Here is a 21,732-nt window from a genome sequence, read left to right as displayed (position 1 = left end):
CAATAAAACTGCAAAGCCAAAAAACAAAGCTAGTAGGTAGCTTTCACTGGGAGGGAATTAGTCTTAGAGAGCGCAGAGGGCCAGAGGGTTCTTGGTATCTTTTTTTTTGCCTTTCTTCGGTGTAGAAGTTTTTTGAATGAACAGATTCAAGTAATGCATATAAATCTTTTTATTTTAATCCAACTGAGAATCGAACCTGATCCCTGTCTGTTTTAACACTGCCCCTGTCGATGCCGCCCTGCATGTATTTTATTGTTCTTTGACCGGAAAAGATATGAAAAATATTTTTTCCTATTTCACTGCACAAGAATTAGGATATAGGCAAAGTGAATAAAACACAGTTTAAATTGTAATAAAATATAATTATCAGTTCGTGTTGAGTATCAAAACAATATTTATCATAATCGATATTATATACAGACATAAACAACGCAACTATACAAGATATAACATTACAGTTACTTAAGTAATTTACTATACAGTCTGCGTAGGTATCTTAGGATAAAAGGCTGGCTGGGTGAGTAGGCCTAATTGTTGATCCAAGAAAACAATAACAAGTGCTAATAATTTGATTGTGTAAGTATGTAGGTATATTATGCAATTTCATCTTTTTATGCAAGTAGGTACCCACATAATTTAATCTGGTATCTTGAACCTTCGCCTTTTCTACCCTAGGGAGAATTGCGTGACGATAATCTTAGAGAAGAACGAAGTTTCATAACCAGATATTTATGCAAGTGCCTAAATACTTCCATGATCCTAATTCCTAGGTAGAATTAGCTACCTCCTATAAAGTCACATCACATTTACCTATTGTGTCAAATATTTTATTTACTTCTGTCCAAAGAATGCCCACTAATATCATATCAATACCAATTTATTATAACATCAAGTTTATTCGCAACTCGACAGTAAGATTTTACCTAAACGGTAAATAGGTACCTATTAGCTAGGTACCTACCTTTTAAGTTTTTAGTTTAAAAAAAATTATACTCATTATAAAAACAAATCGATGGTATTACTTTGTACTTGTAGGTAGTTGTATTATTTTGTTCTTGGATCGATATAGTTTAATTGCATACCTACTTAAAATTTTAAAAACTTCATTGTAACATTGTTTCATTTAAGATATTTTCTCCAATCTTAAGGCACTTCATTCCTTTTAAGCAATAATTTTATCATGCTTGTTGGCATTCTTTTCACTTTTCAAACCATATCTTTCAGACAAAATTGCAAACCCATTGGAATTTCGGGCATTTTTGTCTAACTTTATTTAGGTACCTAGTTTAGAATATTATTCAAATTATAACAAAGTTTCATTTTCAGAATAATATCTTCTTCCAAGTTAGAAACACTAGAATGTACAAGTGCCACTGGTAGGTAAAATTACAGGAACATACAGTTAATAAATAAACATAAAGCTTCATAAGACTCTATGAAGAGTCTTCTGTCTCCAAGAGCGTGCCGTCGCGTCGTCCCGTGAAGTTTTACGTAAGATCTAGCGTATGTTTTCGCCAACTCAGCAAATAATTTATTAGGTTTCGACCATCCCGGGTCATGATTTGATTGCCTGGATTAACTGGTCGGAGCGTCTTGCAGTTCTTCGTCGTCAGACGTTGCAACATTAGGCTAGTTTAAACAAAATAGTCTCTTCCAAAAAGGTCTTTTGGTCTGATACACTGGCAGGCCAGCCAGGATGGCGGCGTCGAAGGCGTCCTTCAGTTGTTTCCTGGTCTTCGCTGACGTCTCCACGTAGACCGCGTTTATCTTGGCGGCTAGTGCTCGGGCCTCCGTCTCCGTAACTGGGTGTTCCCCTCGCGCCTGGAAAAATGGAGAAGTCCATTATTAGTGCTGTTAATCTTTGAATTTAGAATTGAAAGAGGATCGATTCGAGATTGACACGACAAACTTGGCACGAATTCATTGAACTAACTAAAATAACAATGGAAAATGTTTCAGTTACTATGTCTACACGACTGTCTGTTTAATAACACCTCTACTAAGTACTCAGTCAGGTCAAGATAAACAAACGTGAATCAGGTACTTTAAAATACGTAATAACATAATGTACCTATTTGTTCTCTGGCGGCGTTCTTTGAAGTGGTATCTTCAGACTGGGTTATTGGTGACGCACTCGATATCCAAATACCTGAACGGTTTTGTCATGGGATATGAATATGAAGAACTTCCTTTAAAATGATGATTGAACAAGGATGCAATGACGCTTCACTTTCCTATCCTACCTAGCATATTTATGAAGATTACACGTCATCCTCGCTACTTAATTATCAACTTTTCTGCTAGGTGTTCTGTTTTAGAAATAAAAAGAGAAAAGTGAAGCTTATTTTGACAATCGAGATCGTCACGTTATTGTCAATTCGAATTCAAGCAACGAATTTTATTTCACCGAGAATTTGGTAGTGAGAAGGTTGAATATTACACAATCGATTCGAAGACGAGAGTTTTTCGAGCTAGAGGTACGAGCTAAAAAAGTAGAGAATTTTGTCAATTTTGGTCTACATCCGATAAGGAGAGACGTAGAGTTCGTGATATCATGCGCTCTGCGGAGTTGAGTAGACAGACAGTACCTACTTGCAATAAGGTGAGAGTCATCAAACGACAATTTACCTATTTCATCGTTTATGACCAAGTCGTTTGGGTCAAAAGATAAACAGATTTACTGCTTGTTTGTACCCAATTATCTTGGCCAATAAATTAACACGTTAGATGGCGTGCTTATCGACGTCTATGCGTCAGGTCCATAAACGGTATCACGACTGCATTATTAGATACAAAATTTAATAACCTTTTCAATGAGATTATAAGATGTTATTTATTGATTTCAATAGTGCCTATTACAGAATCGAATCGGCAGATTCGAGATTTCCGAGCCGAAGCTGAGCAGAGAGGTGATGTAGAAAAATAGCGAAATCTAAGTAATTAGTTTTTTATTTAAATCATCATCATCATTATCAACAGCCCTCTACAGTCCACTGCTGGACTATGAGCCTTTCTTCTCATTCTTTCTTTCTTTCTTTTGATTACATATTTCCTCTCATTTCTACTTTGGTGGAAACCGGGCCTAAGCCTTACGTCCAGCTGCATGAGTGGACTGTTTTGCTCTATGTTTGTTTTGTTGCCTACTTTTTTCTGTCTTATTACCAAAATACAAAAGTTCTTTCTATATTTCACTTACTCGCAACGACTGCAGCACCCGCGGGTCCAAGGCCAGGTCGCTCTGGGTGCCGACCAGCACCAGCGGCGCCTGCACCCCGGCCACGGCACGCGTCCACCGTTCGGCCACGGAACGGAACGTCTCCGGACGCACCACGGAGAAGCACAGCATCAGCACGTCGGTGCCGGGGTAGCACAGCGCGCGGAGCTCGGACATGGAGTCCTGGAATTAGAGAAAAGGTATGATTAAGCAAGATTAATAACATCATAGCCGACTGTCATCCACTGCACTGGATATCTTAACTTAGAAGTCCTCCTGTATTTTTCTGATAAATTTCGTTGCGGGTCCTGATAGTTTAATTTTCCCCCTCGACAAACTTGACCTTCACTGGTTGGATTTTTTTGGCGGTCAAGCTGTAGATCCTGGCTACACAGGAGTTGCAGCGGTGGGAACGAGAAGTGGGAACAATCCTGTTTAGACATTGTCATTCATCCCTTTAACAGGCGCCTTAAGCAATTTAACTTGTCTTCAGCTTGTCGCTTTCAGAATATTCTAACTATCACTAAAACCTGCGATTCAGTTCTGTGATCACCTAAATAGGCATAGTCAAAAAGTCAATTATATGCCTAGGAATGTTCACGCTAATATATGCGATTTATACTATGGTAGTTAGGTAGTTACGTAGGTATTGAGGAGCTTGAGCAAAAAAATATTAGGTAGGTCGGTCGGTAATTGTACTGTAGGTTCTTATCCAACGACCTTCTCTTAAACCATGCCTTCGCGTTGCACTATAATGCAAAACAGGAGAAAGTTTATTATCTTATCTTTCCTGTCACTTACGCAACCTAAGCCTGGGACTTAAATGTAGAGACGACTGGTGATAGCGTTAAAAATATGCCCTTTACTATCTGCCTACTTACGGGCAGCATCTACCTACTTTGTTTCTTGAATCAGTCAAATACTGGTATCCCCAAGTAATCAAGTATGCTCGTAGGGCAATCACAAGTTATCAGGCATGTGTTATTCAAACATACCCGCGTATGTGTTCTACTTCTATCATGCGGGTTGTCAACAATGACGTCACAATCCTATTGTCTGACTTTGAACACAGTTATTCTTCTGACATAGGTCAGGCGCAAAACTCTTTTAAGACAATCAGGTTTATTCAAGCCTAAGGATATCATATACTACCTACAAAGCCAGGCCAACTACACCCTAACAAAGTATCCAAAGAGTCTAGTAAGTACATTATAGAGAAATGTCCGTTATTCTGTTACGGAGGCCCGTAAGTTACTAACCAATAATACCAGCTCATCAAGTGTTACGAAACTAATTCCTCGACTCGCATTCGGCAGACATCTTGGCGTCGGCAAATTGCTAAACCGGTCACTCGGCAACGGCGTTAGATTGAATAGCCATAATTAGTTTATGTCGATACAATACGTGTACAGTCATGATGTTAGGTATAGATAATTTTACGTAACTAGCATAGGAAAGCTGGAAAAATGTGCATGTGTGTGAGGATTCACGAAATTCTAAGGCATTCTTGGGTCTGCGTCCGTCATAAGGAAGACGTACAAGCAACAAGTGATCATCTGTTGCCTTGCAAACAAATATCTGGTACAGGTACCTCATTCATTTAGAAAAACTAACAGTAAATAGTTGGCAATTGTCTTTTTTATCAGACGGAAAGAATATTAGGATAAGTTATGATTTGCATCTCATCTAAATGGGTTGTCAAGTTCATTGCGCAAGAGCTGTCCGAAAATATCACCAAACCATCGATCAGTGAGAGCGAGTGCTAACTAAAAACGTCGGCGACCGCTATGGGTGAAAGTCGAACCATTGATTTGCCGACAACCAACAATTGAAGAACATTTCGGGTTGCCTAATATATCAACCGTGGTTGTGCAATAACTCCCTTCGCTTCGATCGAGTCTCATTCAGAACGAGATTGCATATTGATTGTATGATTTTGGTTGCAAATTATTAGGTGTTCTTGCTTTTATTGTTATGACCACCTAAGTTCATCTAACTACTGTAGGGTTACTGCAGCCAGTTTTTGTTATTAGATTGGTACGTCCGGTAACGTCCGGTTCTCTTTCTGTTATGGAAACAAAATCATGACAATGGTTAGTAAAGATAAAACATGAAAGTTTAGAAAGTGATTTTAAACAGATGTGATTTTATGAAATGGGTACACGATTCAAGTACTTCATAGGTGGTCCGTTTTCATATATTTTTTAATTGATTACCTAGTCTAAACATTCTCCGTAGACAGTAGAAGACAGTGAGAGAGAGTCTGGATTACAGCCATTGTAGGTATGTAAGGATTCCTCTGGGACGCTTTCGTTTCATTACCAAACCAATTTGTAGAATGTACAGTCTAAAGTATTGTCTACAACAAGTGGATAGTTTATTGATAAAAATGAGGGATATATTCCGATTTTTTACTGGGACTTATCTACATGTTACTGTAGTTTTCATGATGGTAATGGTAACTCCATTCTACCATTAAGTAGAGTCCAAAATCTCAATATTTTACTTATGAATTTAACAGGTTTGTGTGCCGCATTTAGTACTTCTAGCGTTCTATAGCTAGCATAGCTGCAATCCATCATTGCACAAGGTAATTTCAGGTAGCTAGCCCCTTCTGTAACTACGGGTGACTTTCCCACTATCAGTTATGCATAAATAAATATTAGCTTTCTGATTAATATATTGGCTTGACAGAATGTGGACGTCGGGTAAATAGTGGGTCACGCAGATAATTCGTAATTTATTGTCAGATAAATTAATAAGATACTATTCTCCGATGTATTACCTTGATACACTATCTTCCATCCGCTCTACATTTTACTATTTACGGACTGGAGAGACCTTGCGTAGGATTGATTTAGGACTCTAGCCAAGAAGCTAATAAATATATTTACTAAAATAACATTAATACTTATTTAGTCTTCGTTTCGCAGTTTTACAGATCCTACGAATTTAACAATTACTTACGTTTACTTACTTCAATTAGTTTCGTTTGTCTTTCTGACTTAAAAGATCCAATTAGTGTTATTTGATAGTTTGTAAGTAAAAACTTGAAACAAATTAGTAGGTAAGTACATAATATAATTTATGACAATCGGGATTGTCGATGAGTTAAAATGATGTTTCCAAGTCATTTTCGGTTTTCCATAGGAAAATTTTCTGAAAAAGGATACTATATTTATGTAAGTAATTTATTAAAATAATTCATTACAAAATTCCAAGTGTATTGCACAGCTACCGTCAGTTGGTCTGTCTGTCACCGTGCAATGCGGTCTGATAAACATAATAATGGCCGAAGCCCGTCAGTCAGCGTTTATCGGCTTCTTGCCCAATCGGCGTTCATTTGCTAATGGGACCCTAATGACTGCTCTTACAAGTTTTAACAAGGTGTTTGGTAACAGACAAGAGCACCAAACAAAGGATAAGTAGGTACTGCTGAAAGATGTTTTCATTATTTTGTGTATTTTATATTACCTTACTTACCACTAAGGTAAATTATTCATTATCATCATCATTATCAGCCATAGGACGTCCACTGCTGAACATGGGATTCCCCCAATGATTTCCACAATGGCCGGTTAGTGGCGGCGTAAATTTTTAAAGTAAGTATGGCAAACTGAAACCTTCAATTAAACTCAGCTTGTCTATACGTAAATTTTGATCTGTCAGGGAAAGACTAACGCGCGTGTCCCCCTTTTAAATAACGAAAAGCTATCCTATGTTTTTCAATGAGTCTTCAAATTATCTCTAGGTACCTATACTAAATTCTAAATCAGGAATTCAGTGGTTTAAGCGTGAAAATAGAACTTTCGCATTTCTAATAACCTATGGTATTGGATAACCCAATTTTAAGTTGTTGTTCTTGTTGTGAAGTTTTCTTTGACCACGATCTCTCTCTCTGATCACAAGTGTCAAAATACTGGTCAAAATTGAATTTAATAAATATTTTTGATTTGATTTTGATTTGACCAGCCATAATTTTATTCTCACTCACCTTAGGTTGATCAGACAGACGTCATAATACCGAAAGCTGTGAGAACACCACTTGGACACACTGTGACTCTCAAGTTCTCAACAAAGGCGCCAGGCACCGTGCGAAATTGTTATGAATGCACGAAAACACGAATTGTTGACATTTCCCTTCAAATGAACACGATTGTTGGACGTTTATATTCAACCATATTTGTATTGTAGATAAGAAAAATGTTTTTTACTTTGAAATCTATTGTACAGTCAGGTAGATATTGAGGTTGGTTCACTTCACCCTGAGAGGCTGACTTTTAATCATCAATTTATGTTAGCTCTTTTCGTAACGATTCTTATTCACTATTAAAATGTAATTTCAGCCATTTTTATTAGTGTTTAGTGCGGCTCTATAATTGGGGTAACAATAACTAACTAATTAATTAAGCCTTGTCCTCCAAAATATGAAGCCTGAATTCTGATTAGGGTAGGGTACTTAGCAGGCTAAAGGCTATGTTTATTTTATTTGAATTAGTTTTAATACATAGGTTCATATAAAACTTACCCTTACATACTAGTGGTTATGTAGAGTCTAGATCTAGGTCATACTCATGTATATTTTATACTTTTGGCAAACTTTTTCCTCTAATTTTGATCATACTCGTATTTATTACGTAAGTTGATTCTTCTATCTTATTGTGCCGAATAAACAAATCTTTATATTTTTGCATCAGACTGTACAGCTCAGTTTTGCAGGTATGTAGAGAAACTGTGGGAAGTACCTAACCTGCATTGTCAAAGAGTATAAAAACATAGTTCGGTTCGATTGAATCAAGCACCAAACTACCGGCACCATTGATATGAGTAGGTACACGTGCTCTTTATTGGGAAATGTTTTATTGTAGTTCACTGGTCTAGTGTTGAAAATATCCTAGAACACGTTTTATGTTGTGCAACTCGTTCAAAAGAGAAGATAATACATTTTTCTTTATATTTACATAGAAGTATCCGTAATACCTATTTACTAGTTTACAAACTTCAAGATGATTAATTTCCTAAACATCAACTTGCGCAGTAGGTAATTTACTCGTAGGTTCAATAACTATAAGCACATTTTGCTGAAGCTTCTCAAAAATCATTTATTCATAACTTTCTGTTGAGACCCAGGTTTGGTACCTTTTTTAACCCTTTACTGCCCGTTGGCACTCTTTTGAGCACGCAACCGGCACATAAAAAAATGTGTGACCCTCACCTGCCCCGCAGTATCACAGATTTCCACGCAGACTGGTCTGTCGTCCACGTCTACGGCAACTGGAAAGAAAACATCAAAATGTTAGGTTTTCATCTATCATATTAATAGTCGCCAAGTGACGATTTTGTACCAACGCAGTAGACTTTTAACTGGTAGAGATTTTACAAATCTTCTAACTTTGTATATATTAGTTTGTCGGATCTAATAGGTTCATTTTAAAAGACAGAAAGCCTGATTCTAATTGTAAAAGTAACATTGAACCTTGTAGCCAGTGGAGCATGGTTGCAGTGTCATTGGTACCGACATAAAACAAGAAAATCAAAGTCTTACAAATACTAAGAATGTAACCGTAATGGGATACTAGCGCTTCATATTTCAAACGATTTGTTCTACTGGACATAACGGGCAAAAACTACTGTAATATCAATAGCAGTCAGTCATTAGTACTCATTAGATAGTTTCGTTCATTGGCAAGCATCATTTTTGTTTTGTGGTAGGCTGCGTCGTTCGTCGGTCGTAGAATATATCCTTGGGGGAGCCCTTTGTCCAGCAGTGGACGTCATTTGACTGACAAACGAAGGCAATTCTCTCTCATTTTAAAATTTTATTGGCGTAGGACATTTTCCGAGGACATTTTCAAACTGGTGGTTTATGTCTCGCTCCGTTTCCGATAGCGTAGGGCTGTCACAAAGGATTAATGGAGATTTGAATTGAGATAAGTTAACTCAATTCAAACTTGATTGAATTAGTTAATTGAGCCCGTCTGTGGTGTCGGCAGTTGCTGAAGAACTCCGTATCACGCAGTAATTAGGTATAACATAATTATTTTATTTTATTTTTTCCTTTAATTTCCATTTCAAAAGCTCATCTTTAGTTTGTAATGAAACTGTGTAGTTGTTATTTTGCAAGTCTACCTTTTAAAAAAAATCTACTACGTATTGCTTTTACACATTCTATCTAAGGGCATTTGAAAAGCGTTATATTAACTACTTCTGCTTAAAACATGTATCAATCAGTTAACCGCAGAACTCATTGACGTTTTACAGTTATGTAAAAGGGATCAAGTTTTCTTACATAACAGTTCTACGTTACTAGAGACATTTCTTATGAGGTATTTTTTATTTGTGATGACGTAGACCTTTAGATCTTAGCGTTTCAAACAAAAACATGTTTCGTTATTATCGCTGTTAATAGCTGTTCGGTAACAACGGACTTGATTGAGTAAATTGCCTCATCCAAGTGTATGACAAACGTATTTGATTAATCTGTCCAACAGACGATCAGTAGACGTATTTTTGATTGTAATTCATTGATCTGACGACTGTGGTCTGCGACATATTAATAGGTAACAGCACGGCACAAACTTACTATACAATGAGTGACTTCCTCAATTCCTCATGTTCATATCATTTTATGACCTCTATATGTAAAGATTAAGTTTCTTAAAATTTTATAGCAAGTCAGTTTTAGATAGAGTCGTTAGCAGTTGCCTGTAGGTACTGTAACTGTGCTGTAAATTTTAACATCTTTTCCAATTAACAACATAATTAAAATTTTACTGATTAGAGCAGAAAATGTCAGTAATAAGAAAGGAACAATAGTTGAAATTCTCCCCTTTATCGGAATAAATCCTGAAGGATGTGCCAGTCTTCATCGAGTGGAATGGGCACGAACGAAGCCGTTTTTAAACTAGTTAACTCTAATACAACAACGGCATATAGGGTAAATGGGACAAGCCTTTTAATTAAAGAAGCGCGCCTAATGATACCCATTAGGAAAACTGAATAATGTTGCAAAAAACGCGTCTATTACTGTTCGCTGCCAATCATCTTCATTACGATTGTTAATTAACGATGCAATTAGCGCTCATTTTGTGGGTTATCGATGTCTGAATGGACTCGTTAATGGTTAAGTTGGTAAAGATTTAATCAACTTTTTCTCAATGGCATTTCACAGAAGTTCACGCTTTTTTTATCGTTAAAACGCATCTCGCGTGAACTGCCAGTATCACAGAATAATAAGAATAATAAGGTTCGCGAACGTTTAAAATATTTTTTTCGATAAAAAACAGATATTCCATAGACAATTATAATAAATATCTACTAGTTAATTGGGTATTAAGATTATACGATTATTATTATATGGTAAGAGAGATGAAACCTAAAAATCAACAGGATACTATTGAAAGATGAAGTAAAAACAAACAAGATTTAGTACGAGTATTATCATAATCAAAAATTAAAATCTCCATCAATAAGGATTTAATAAGTAAGTGACATTAATCTGTCCGCTAATTAAGTGAATAAAGGATTATTAAGTTCAAGGGAAGGTCGAAATTGTGAAAGAAAAAAATGCATTTAATAACAATGATTGTCATTATTTATTAAATTTAAATTGAATTAAGTACTTACTGGATTTTAAACAAGATTCAGTACGAGTTATTAAAGTACATAGTAGTTAACTATGCTTTTCCGACTTTTATATTTTATATTTAATTTTCATTTTTTAGTTTTTTAGTTTATGTCTAATGCTATTTTTCAACCTTCGTGTCGATGCTAAACAGAGACGTAGTTGTAGTACCTACCTACTTATATCAATGTCAAGAGAAGGTTGGTTTAATTTAAAATTTTTGAAATAAAAGTGACATCCCTACCACAGTGGACTCAACCACACATCCTGGGTTTTGTTGAAACCTGCGCGGCCAGACGGGTTGACAGTGATGCCACTAGCGAGTGACGTATTATAGTTTGTTATGTACCGTTATGTAATTAACTAATTCTGACATCCTCACTTGGATTTGCACATAGATAAGATTGATAAGAACTTTGTTGGAAAATAACCTTTACGACCTGGTTTTGTGGTATTAAACCGAAATATTATTTGGGAAAGTTTCTATGTAAATAGCTACATTAGGTGTTAAATCCTACACCAAAAAATACATTCAGCCGAACATAGAACCTCCTCCTTTTTTGAAGTCGGTTAATGAAGCTGATAGATGCTGTAGAAAAAAATAAATATTTGAGTTAAGAATAAAAGGTCGAGGAGAGATTTAAAAATAACACAAATAAACAACTTGTTTGTAAATAACTTTTGGTAATCTCGTGAAATACGATTAGCGAAATACCTATTTATACAAAATAAAACGTACTTCGGTCACTTTATTATTTCTCAGAACTTTCTATCGAAAGGCTCCATCTAAATTGCTTATCATTATAAATTGAATCCAAACACTTCAGTTGAAGAGCAAAAACAGTCATAGAAATCAAGAGTCAACACGTTTTTGTATTATTCACGCCTCATAGGTATCTAACTAACTACTTATAAAAAGTTCCAAGTTCGTTTTCTTTTATTGTATGACCTGAATCAGCAAAAGTTAACCTTAGTTTTTGGACAGAATGACCTATTAGAAGGGTTAAAACCTTAGTAGAGCGGTAACTAAGTCACGGTAATATTATCATGCAGTATTGTAACTTCATAATACCTAAACGGACGAAACGCGAGCTTTCCTTCGAAATTCAAATCTCGGTATGCGCTCGACATGCTAAAGTCGGGGGTGTCGCGAATGTGCCACAGCAATAAACGGACGATGTGTTGTTTTTGAAACTGTTTTTTTTAATAAAAATATTTACAAGTACCTATTTAGGTATACAGGGTGTATGATGATGTCAATTTTCTGACTACACCATACTATTTATATGCACATGTTAAAATGGGCTAGTGTCCACTTGTAAACCCATTTACCTAACATTCTGTATAATAATCAAGCATTTTGTACGCCTTAGTCGAGGCGCATACATTTTCGGTCGCAAGTTCATAAGATTTGTTACTAAATCTTAACACAAATATTTTTTTTAAATTAAATCTACTAATCACAAAACAACATGCATTTTTATCCTATTACATTCACAAAGTATTTTGTTTGTCAAAATAAAATAAAAAATTACAATCGCAAAATACATCCACAAAACTAGATAGAAATTCTAAGTAGGCAGATGTAATGAAAATAGGGTCTGCAAGTGGGTAGCCCTATCGCATGTTGTCATACGGTGACATACCGCGCGGTTGTTGACATTTATTTCAAAAATATGGCCGAGTTGGAATACTGTATAGATACTATTACCGTGACTAAGTCTTTAATGTAGATTCGTTAAGACTTCTTTTACTTTAAACTTAAATTTTAAGTAAATAAATGAGAATTTATTAAATTTTTCATGTAAAGATACAAGACTACTACAGATACCATAGAAACAGGAGCATATTACTATCTGTAATCCTACTGCTCCAAAAAAAGGCGGCAAAACGGAAGACCCCTCTTGTCACTGCCACAGATAAGTTACAATGTTGCGTCATTGCGTCAGAGACTACTAAACCACCGGCAGAGGTACAATAATTATTACATAAGGAATCGTGACACACGGCCACGGCTGCGGTGACTCACAGGAAGGGTCCAGACCAGACCCCTGGCCGATTAGTCAACGGTATAGCAAGATAAAAAAAAGAAAACACAGTGTAGGGTTAGGCAGTTAACTTTCAGAAACCATGGCGCATGACGTGCCGCAAAAAAAGAAAAGTAGTTCAAACTATGTATTGTTTGGTGACTTCCGAATGAGTCAACCGGGAGTATTTGGACCCCAGATATTTTTTTAATTTATCACAGACCATCTTAAAAACTTTGGTCAGATTGTGAACTGATAAAATTTAATAAGCGTCATCATGAATGTGAATATAGTAGCACAGCCTCACCGCCTCACGCATGACATGAGTAATGAACTCATGTGGTAGCAGCATACATTTATAGCATTTGCCTTCTTTACAAAAACCTTCCTTACTGAATCATTTTTCTAAAGCCTGCTATGTAATGTTGTAAGGGTATGGTTTTTCTTTTTCTTAACGAATTTCTGCTGTTACTGTTGATTCACAGTGCACACGTGGACAGTACTTCAGAATATACATTTTTGTTGCACAATAGCCTCTATTTCATAGAGGAAATACAGTCTATTACAACTACCTAAGATACTTACCACATTGTGCAGCTTGATATGCCTACGTCTGTACTTCCTGGGAAAGGTTTTGGCTTGCTGCCGATACCGATTAAACAATGACACGAAATAAATAAACCGCAATTGAGAAGTCAGAGCAGCCTGACTCTATTATTAACACGTTGTGATGTGCACACTGTACTACGAGTATATCAGATGGCAAAGTTGTTCATATTTTTACTTTTTTTTATCCACAACGAGGAAGCTTTATCTCACCTGATGGTAAGGCCGAAGGTGGAAGCGAGCTTCACCCAGAATCCTCAACCACGGAGGAACTGGCCATCTTACCTCTAACTACCGGAACACAACCGTGACACAACAATGCTATTAACATTGTTGTTATGGCGACAGACTTTAGGTAAGACTTTTTATGAAATAACTTGTTTCAGATTTTAAAACCATGTTGGGGACCATGTTGATGATCGCGAGAAGCACGATAGAGTTTCCGTGACAGATCGAAAATTCGAAATCCACGCTGCTAAAGTCAATAAACAAATATTCCAACACCTCATTTCTCAAACCAGTTGCCTGTAAGTCTGTCACTTTCAATTACCGATATCGAATGTGTCTTGAGTGACACACTTACCGCCGACCCGACCGACCTTTGCTATCCGATTTGGGGCGCGTTCGTTTGATGAACTGACACCTTTTTTCGCCAATTTGTTTGCCGACTGGTCCGAATTAACTTCGCTCTTTCTTCATCTTGGTGTTTTTGGGTCAGTGTTTTTTACGAGGATTATAAAACATCGATGTTCTTGGTCACAATCGGATTCGGTGGGAGTTTAATTGTCAAAACTTGAACGACCCATAAAAATTCAAAAGGTATAAAGCTAAAAAAAATTGTCCTGGATTCCCCACATATTCACACAAAGGACATCCATCTGGTTTAATTGATATGCAAATTTTATCTTGCATTCATGTTTATTACAAATTATTTCCAAATTTATCGGCTGCAGCATCTCTCCAAAAGAATCACGATCGATATTTCATACCAAGTAACAGTACTCTTAAAAATATCCTTTCACGATAATTCCGCCGTAAATTTTAAAGCCAGATCATATCGAGACGTCGACATAAGAAAGTATCGATGATTTGTATCGGGTCTTCGATCTAACTTGAATCAGGTCATGTGGGGGTTTCCATCATTCATAAATGATGGAAACCACTGCATTTCTGAACTGCTCAGAATGTTACATTCATCATAATCTCTGATCATAGATTCTATGATCTGAGATCATAATATAAAGTAATATTAACTGAATTGTCATAAGCCTACTGTATCTAATAGCATTTGGCTACATTTACGAGTAGGTCCCTATATTAGCCAAATTCTGTTGCTTTTAATACCTAACTAGGTACATGTTGCAATTGAAACCTTTCAAGCAGTTTAACGCACTTAATATAATTCATTGTTTCTTCATAATTTACTTACATTGTTTAAGGTTCCACACTTTAAACCTTTAAAAAAGTTAATTGACACATAAAGCACTCAATAATTAGGTAATTAGCATAAATACCACGTCATCACTACCTTTTCACTCAAGTCAATCTTTACGCGTATAATTTAATGCAAATTATGTTAAATTGTTAATATCACTTCTTACAGGAATCTCCGGTAATTCCGGAAAAAAAAGTGGAAAGTCGAATCAAGAGAATGTCCCAATTATGTGACAAAGGTGGAAATGCTAGGAAAATGTCAAGGACGTCGAAATATCAGGGCAAAAACAGCTGAGTGCTGCCTCACCTTTACTATGGTAAAGGTTCTACTTCATGGAAATCATTTAATACCCACCCAGACAATACGTTCATCTTTCAGTAGGTTAGATGTAAAGCAAAGTAACGCTTATAAATAAGTATAATGAAAAATAAACAAAATTTTAATTGGTCTTATTACTATATAAAGATGCCTCTAATTCTAAAGACCAATTTCAAAGGAATTATAACCTAATCAATTGATTGATAGTAAAAATGAAACGAAAATAACTTATACTGAAAGATCTGAAATTAAAATTTAAAATCGCTTATTTTCAAGTCTTTTTTTTCATACATTTTTTATACATGTTTTACGGCTTCGGATAGAGATGCATACGGCCAAGTCTTTAGATGTTTTTTCCAGGAGCATCTTCAAAGGACTTGATGCTTTGTAGCTACGTCATCGAGAAGTAAAGTAGTGTACGATATATCATCGACTATGTCCCCGATCTACTCGTTTTCACTGTCAACTGACATGATGGATGTTTACAAAACATCGTAGTGAAGACTGGCTTGCTTTGTTATTGGTAAAAACCGCGGCTGTTTATACAAAACGTCAACGTACTCTAGGGTTAGCAACTTTAAACGTTGCACTTTAAATATTACTAGACTCTACATTAAACATTTACGTTCTTATCTAATTAACTTAACATTTGTGCATATCGTGCAAGGAATAAACTACTGGTGATTTAGAGAGACAAAATCTGAGCCTTCTTTTCAGAATATTTTGGTCTTTGGCATATGTAGTATGTACATTAAGGTACATAAATATTGTTGGTGATACATAAATATTAGTACTTTACATACAAGTTATTGTCTCAAATGACTTACCTACTTTTTGTTCCCGACTATTTTAAATAAGAAGGTATGTGCTGTGCATAAGCTTATTTCAGTCATTCTCTTTTTAAAATGCTGAACGGACTTTCATAGATAGGAATTGCTTTCAATAAAGACAGTTTTGACAACCCTGCCACTTTGACAGTGACATTGTTTGCATCCAAGACGTGTAGACGTGCGTACGCGCGGAAAGATAGGCCTAAATCGAGACAGATGGTGAATACCATCGGAATTATTAATCTTGGCTTAAAATAGGAACATTCAGCTGCTTTTCCGCCCATTAACTGTAAAACGGAAGAATCTGACATCTGATAATGGCTGTTAGGAAATTTTTCGTGAGCCTCCGAAAATAGATTGTAAAAAATTCTTTTCGATTTCTCGGCCTTGTTTAAGAGCTTTTGGTCCACTGGGTCCTTAATAATAACTTGACACTTGTTTCTTTGATAGAAAACCTTAATCAAAAACAAAACTGAGATGCTTCAAGGATTTTAAAACGTCATAGAAATGGAAATAGAAATATCTTTATTATTTTAAACACCTAAACTGTAGCATCATACTGAGACCCTGAATCCTAAGCTAGTGCAAATTACACTTGTTCCGAGAAGTGTACAAAACCTCATTTGTGATTAAGAATTTGATTACCGGAAACATTGAATTTTCGGATAGATCTAGTTTATTTTGTAACCTATTTGGTACCGTTGGACAGAGCTCGTGAAGCACTTTCAGTTTTCAGATTTTCGATATCTTGTATAGTTTAGAAATAATCGAGTGAAATCACTTATCGTTTCCACCCTGTATACCCATTCAAAACAGGGCTATCGCAGTACTTCCCGCGTTATTCATTAGCAATATCTCAAGCCAGAACAGGCCAGTTGTCAATTTATCTGTGCTAGTGACAGAGGTCGTCGGCCAATGCAATTGGTTTATTCACTCCATTCATTCTGCATTATTGTATGTTGATGACTCTATTTCTTGTATGATACTTTGGACAGTCTGTTTGCTGCGTAAATCGCGAATGAGATTTTAATGTAAGTTCACAACAAAGTTTTCAGCGAAATAACAATGTAAAACTGTAAACCATGGGTCAAAATCATCATACTTCTTTGTAAACTTTTTACAAGTTTTAAAGTTAATGATAAGGGTTCTGTGCATGCATTATAGTTACAAATGAACATGAAGATGGAGTCGGTAGTTCTTTAAATTTAATTTAATATTTTTGTGAAAGCCTGTTCCAAGAAAAAGGTGTGGAATAAAAAAATCTAAATGTCAGAGGACTTGCCAACATCAATCTCCACTCTGAGTGCGGAAATGTGAAACAATATACCTACATATTAACTACATACCAACTTTCTGCGAGGCCGATTGTAGATACGGTGTTCGATAACCAAAACTTTATCAGATTTCACATCGTGAATAATAAATAACTGTTGGTAAATCAGTTCATTTATTTATGTGAAACGCAAATAATGAATAAATTCGCTAAATTAATTACCACAGAGAACAGACTTGAAAGCTGCGACTGTTACTCAATAAACGTTTAAATGTGTAAGGTTCATCCTAGATGAACCTTTTGTAAACCTTTGAAAAAGAGGCTTTTATTGTCAAGTCTTAATTTCATAATTGGTGACCCAGATTCTTGCACTGCATCTTTTCATTTGAACATGTAGAGCTAAAAAATCACGGCAGACTTTAAAGAATAAACAACAAAATCATACGTTTGTTTGCCCATAAAATTGAACAAATAATAAGCCGAAGATGGACAAGATAATATTTCCCATACATGGAGCCACAACCCTTTGGGTATCCAAGAACTAAAAAGGCATAGGACTACGTCTAAGCCATAATTCAAGTAACTACCACCTACATCGCATCCGTATAAGGAAACTAAAGCAAACCTGCCCGTAAAGGAACGAGAATTGAGCAGATTTATTCGCTGTTCTTTGTTAAGCTTTTGTTATTTCATACTGACAAAAGATTTTTTATTTTTACGCCCACATATAATAATACAAGTTCATTACATGATATCTGACATACAGCGTGTTACAAAAATTGAAATGGAATAAGAAACTTCGGTAATAAGAAACAAAAGTAAAAACTAAAAAGCTGAATATGGAAACGAAAGCTTCCTTCTTTCTCATATGGTTTAGGATTTACTGAATTAAATTATCCAGGAATGGTGGCAAAGTTTTCTTCTTCTGCCTCGCCTTATCCCGTTACGCGGGGTCGGCTTTCCTAATCACACGCCGCCATTTGGAAAAGTATTTTTACCGATTTCAAAATTTGAAAATTTTCATCATTATTATTTTCTTCTTCCTTGATAAACCAACTATAGAAAAATATCCTAGGTATATTTCTCGTTTAACGCTGTTGGAAACCTGAAAGCCATAATACTTCTAATTGTGGAACTAACTGTACCAAAATGGCATGATGCTATCACATACTACCGTTTTCCGTTGTCAGCCCCATCCTCTCACAAATGACATAAAAAGTAGTCAGCCAATTAAACCTTTATATTATGGCACGCAATAAAACCTAATCAGTCTATCAATGAACATGTATCTCATGATCTTTCGTCTAATAGCTTGTTGTTTGTTGTACATCCGTTTCTAGGGTTGGTAGAGCAAAAATGATAAAGTGGGCAATATTTTTAAACTTCTCGTAACTTTTCTTTTTTTGCATCAACAGCATCAGCAAACAAGAAAAGGCATTTAAAAACCTGCCTGTATAATAGCCTAGATATTATAGGATACCTTTGCTCTGCAATTCCGAGCTTTTATATCAATGCTGAGCTTTTATATCTTGTCTTCATTCACACACAGATATTCCATACAGATAAGTTTGAGTTTTTTGGATAGCACACAATCTTAATAATACAGAATCTACACTCAATTCTCGTATTAGAGCAACAAATTCAAACTTAATATCTTCTTTGGGTAACTAAATACCAAACCAACGTAAGTAAGTCCGGTTCGTTCGTTCGTTTCAGCCGAAAGACATCCACTGCTGGACGTAAGTTCGGTATTAGAGCATAATATAGACACCCCTATTTTCGACCACATCTGTACGTCACAGATTCCGACTTGTGAATAAAATACAAGCATTATAAATGCTACCTGCCATACATGGCTGCTTGGCGACGCCTGCGGTCTCATAGACCATAATTATCGTCTCGTGCAAAACGCTACATTTAATATTAACGTTTTATTTGCTGTGTACCAGTAACAATATTTGTCAACTTTGAACCTTATTGCGATAGACATAAACATTAAGGGCAGATTCATAACTTTACCTAACTTAATTCTCGTTGGACCTCTCTGTTGATTGAAATATGCATAGTTAAAAAGTAATTTCATGCCAAATACGAGCCTCCGGTGGAACTAGGAAAATCTCTGTGACATTGCAATGGCTGTCAAGATTCGGTTAGGAAACTTGAGCTTTTGAAAGGTTGACTACCCCCTTGTTCATAAACAAACGTGCTGGTTGGTTTTAAATTAGTGGTTGTAATGAAAATAAAAGCGGTGTTATTTTTGTTGTGGGCTAACTTAGGCTGAGATGCATCATCATTTTAACCGAAACAATAACAATAAACGGTGCTTTTTTGTATAGAGTTTAACATATTTTTGACGTTTGTCAAAGTTAAAGTACTATTATTCTGTGGTTAAAGTACAGCCTTAGTTTATTAGAGAATGAATAAACCGTAATTTACAAGCGACAGAATTATTACTTCCCTTCAAATGGTTGATAATTACCTAGACACCTATTTACTTAAGCCATTTTAAAACGGATAAGATTCTTATGCCTGTGTGAAAACAAAATGCCTGTTTATGTGTTACCATAGGGGTCACTTAAAAATTACGGATTGATGGTGAAAACGGGCATTAGATCCATAGATATGATCTCTTATATACAATATTTTTTATCTTTAAAACCGGCTATATCTTCTCAAGCGATTTGAAAATGCTTGACTCACTGTAATTATCATCTATATTGAGCCAAGGCCGTGTTGAAATCACGGAAACATTGTCCTGGCGCCATTAAAGGTATAAATAAAATGTTAACAAATGATTGCTATTAAATCAACCGGCCAGTGGTTCTCAATCCACATCCACAGAGAAGCTGGCTATCTTACCTCCAACTGCTGGAACACAACAATGCTGTTATCATTGTTATTATGGCGACAGACTTAGGTAAGATGGTGATAGCTTAGAACAAGCTCTACCATCAACCAGAAGGAATGAATCTGCCTCACAGTAATCGAGCCCGGGACCTCTGGGTCTGAAGCAGGTGGTCTTACCACTAGACCACAGAAATACAGGACATATTCCACCACATTTTCCCACCACTGCAACTTCTGTAGACCACAGAGGCGTTTCGTGTTCTTTGTTTTACATGTTCCTTATTTGGAAGCTCTTTTGCCCAAGATTCATCTACAGTTTGACAAGCACTGACAGAACATTATATAGATCGTGGGCGTATGATTGAGACGTCCGACCGGTCACTGTCGCGGATTAATCATACGCAGTGATTCAACACGATCCTGCACGAGATGTTGCCATGTATTGACATAGAAGATCGGTAAGTTAAAGGAAAAATTTGTACTTATAAACGATATTTTTAATAGGCGAGTAAAATGAAATAGCAGCGCAAAACTAGCAATGCGTGTCGATCGTTTTTCACCGATCGCGAACTCCACCGGAAATGCAACTATTTGTAAGTAAATATAGTATTTTTCTATATTAATGTATTTGTGTGTATTTTTGGCGATTAAAACGTGTAAAACTCTACGTGTGTAAATACATTATTCTCTTATTTATAGAGCTCTTGTTCAGATAAACTCATAAGTACTGAGTAGAGTAGGTATCCGGATTCATGTACAGTCGCAGAATGAAAAGGTTCGTCACCTTAGTGTCGGTTTTCGCTTGCACTAGGTACTGTAAGAGTCAAACCTGCCAACATAACAGTGCAAGAAACAGTGCTGCTAACATTTAAATAAATATGACGTTTGTTAACGAATAAGGTTTTGCTTGTTTATTTTTCTATCCCATCACAGTGCAATGCAATGATGACATTGACCAATTGACAATAGATTTTTTTATTTAATAGAAATAATAATGGCAGGTTGAACCAACAAGAAGGTTTTAGTTTCTCAATCATAATAATCTTCTTGACAAGATAAATCGTCAAACAACTTTGATCTGAATAATTTTGAACTTTACTGACGAACAGTTAAAGATTATTTTCTCTAACTCGAGATTATTCTGTAACATAGTTTCAAAAGGTAATATGTGCTCGCGATTCGATGAAAGAATCAATTTGAAAACTGACGAACCTTTTCATTCCGTGACTGTATTTACACACCTTATTACTTGATTACTAAAATTGATATTTTTATCTCTCGCTCCAGAACGTCATAATAAAGGCAAGGGCGGCTCATAAAACCCCAACCATCATACGATGCAAAAACTAAAATTCAATCTAATACACAATATTTTGCAACGTATCGACGTTGCTATATGCATTTTTATCGAAAACAACCTTGTGATAGCGATAAGATTAGCGTTTCCACTTCAGATAGATTTCTCACAAATGTCTTTCGACTGTTTATATCATTTCCTATAATAAATACCTACCGACGAGGAAAGTTACGCAAAATATTTTCACAGCCAAGTGTTAAA

At 35.9% G+C, this 21,732-nt stretch overlaps 1 protein-coding gene across 1 annotated transcript in view; it reads right to left on the bottom strand.

The window, feature by feature from the left end:
* Positions 1-835: 835 nt before the first annotated feature.
* Positions 836-21,732, bottom strand: part of LOC114354262 (uncharacterized) — a 47,194-nt gene continuing 26,297 nt past the window's right edge. Inside the window, exons 2-4 of the mRNA XM_028306550.1 lie at positions 8,430-8,488; positions 3,197-3,397; positions 836-1,821 (exon numbers count right to left, since the gene is read on the bottom strand). Coding sequence (XP_028162351.1) covers positions 1,630-1,821; positions 3,197-3,397; positions 8,430-8,488 — 452 coding nt within the window. The 3' untranslated portion in view covers positions 836-1,629. The remainder of the gene's footprint in view (positions 1,822-3,196; positions 3,398-8,429; positions 8,489-21,732) is intronic.

The sequence above is a fragment of the Ostrinia furnacalis genome, unplaced genomic scaffold (genome assembly GCF_004193835.3).
Source record: "Ostrinia furnacalis isolate ACB-3 unplaced genomic scaffold, ASM419383v2 OfSCF2036, whole genome shotgun sequence".
Taxonomy (NCBI): domain Eukaryota; kingdom Metazoa; phylum Arthropoda; class Insecta; order Lepidoptera; family Crambidae; genus Ostrinia; species Ostrinia furnacalis.
The sequence above is the reverse complement of the archived record's forward strand: the minus strand, read 5'-3'. Positions and strand labels throughout refer to the sequence as shown.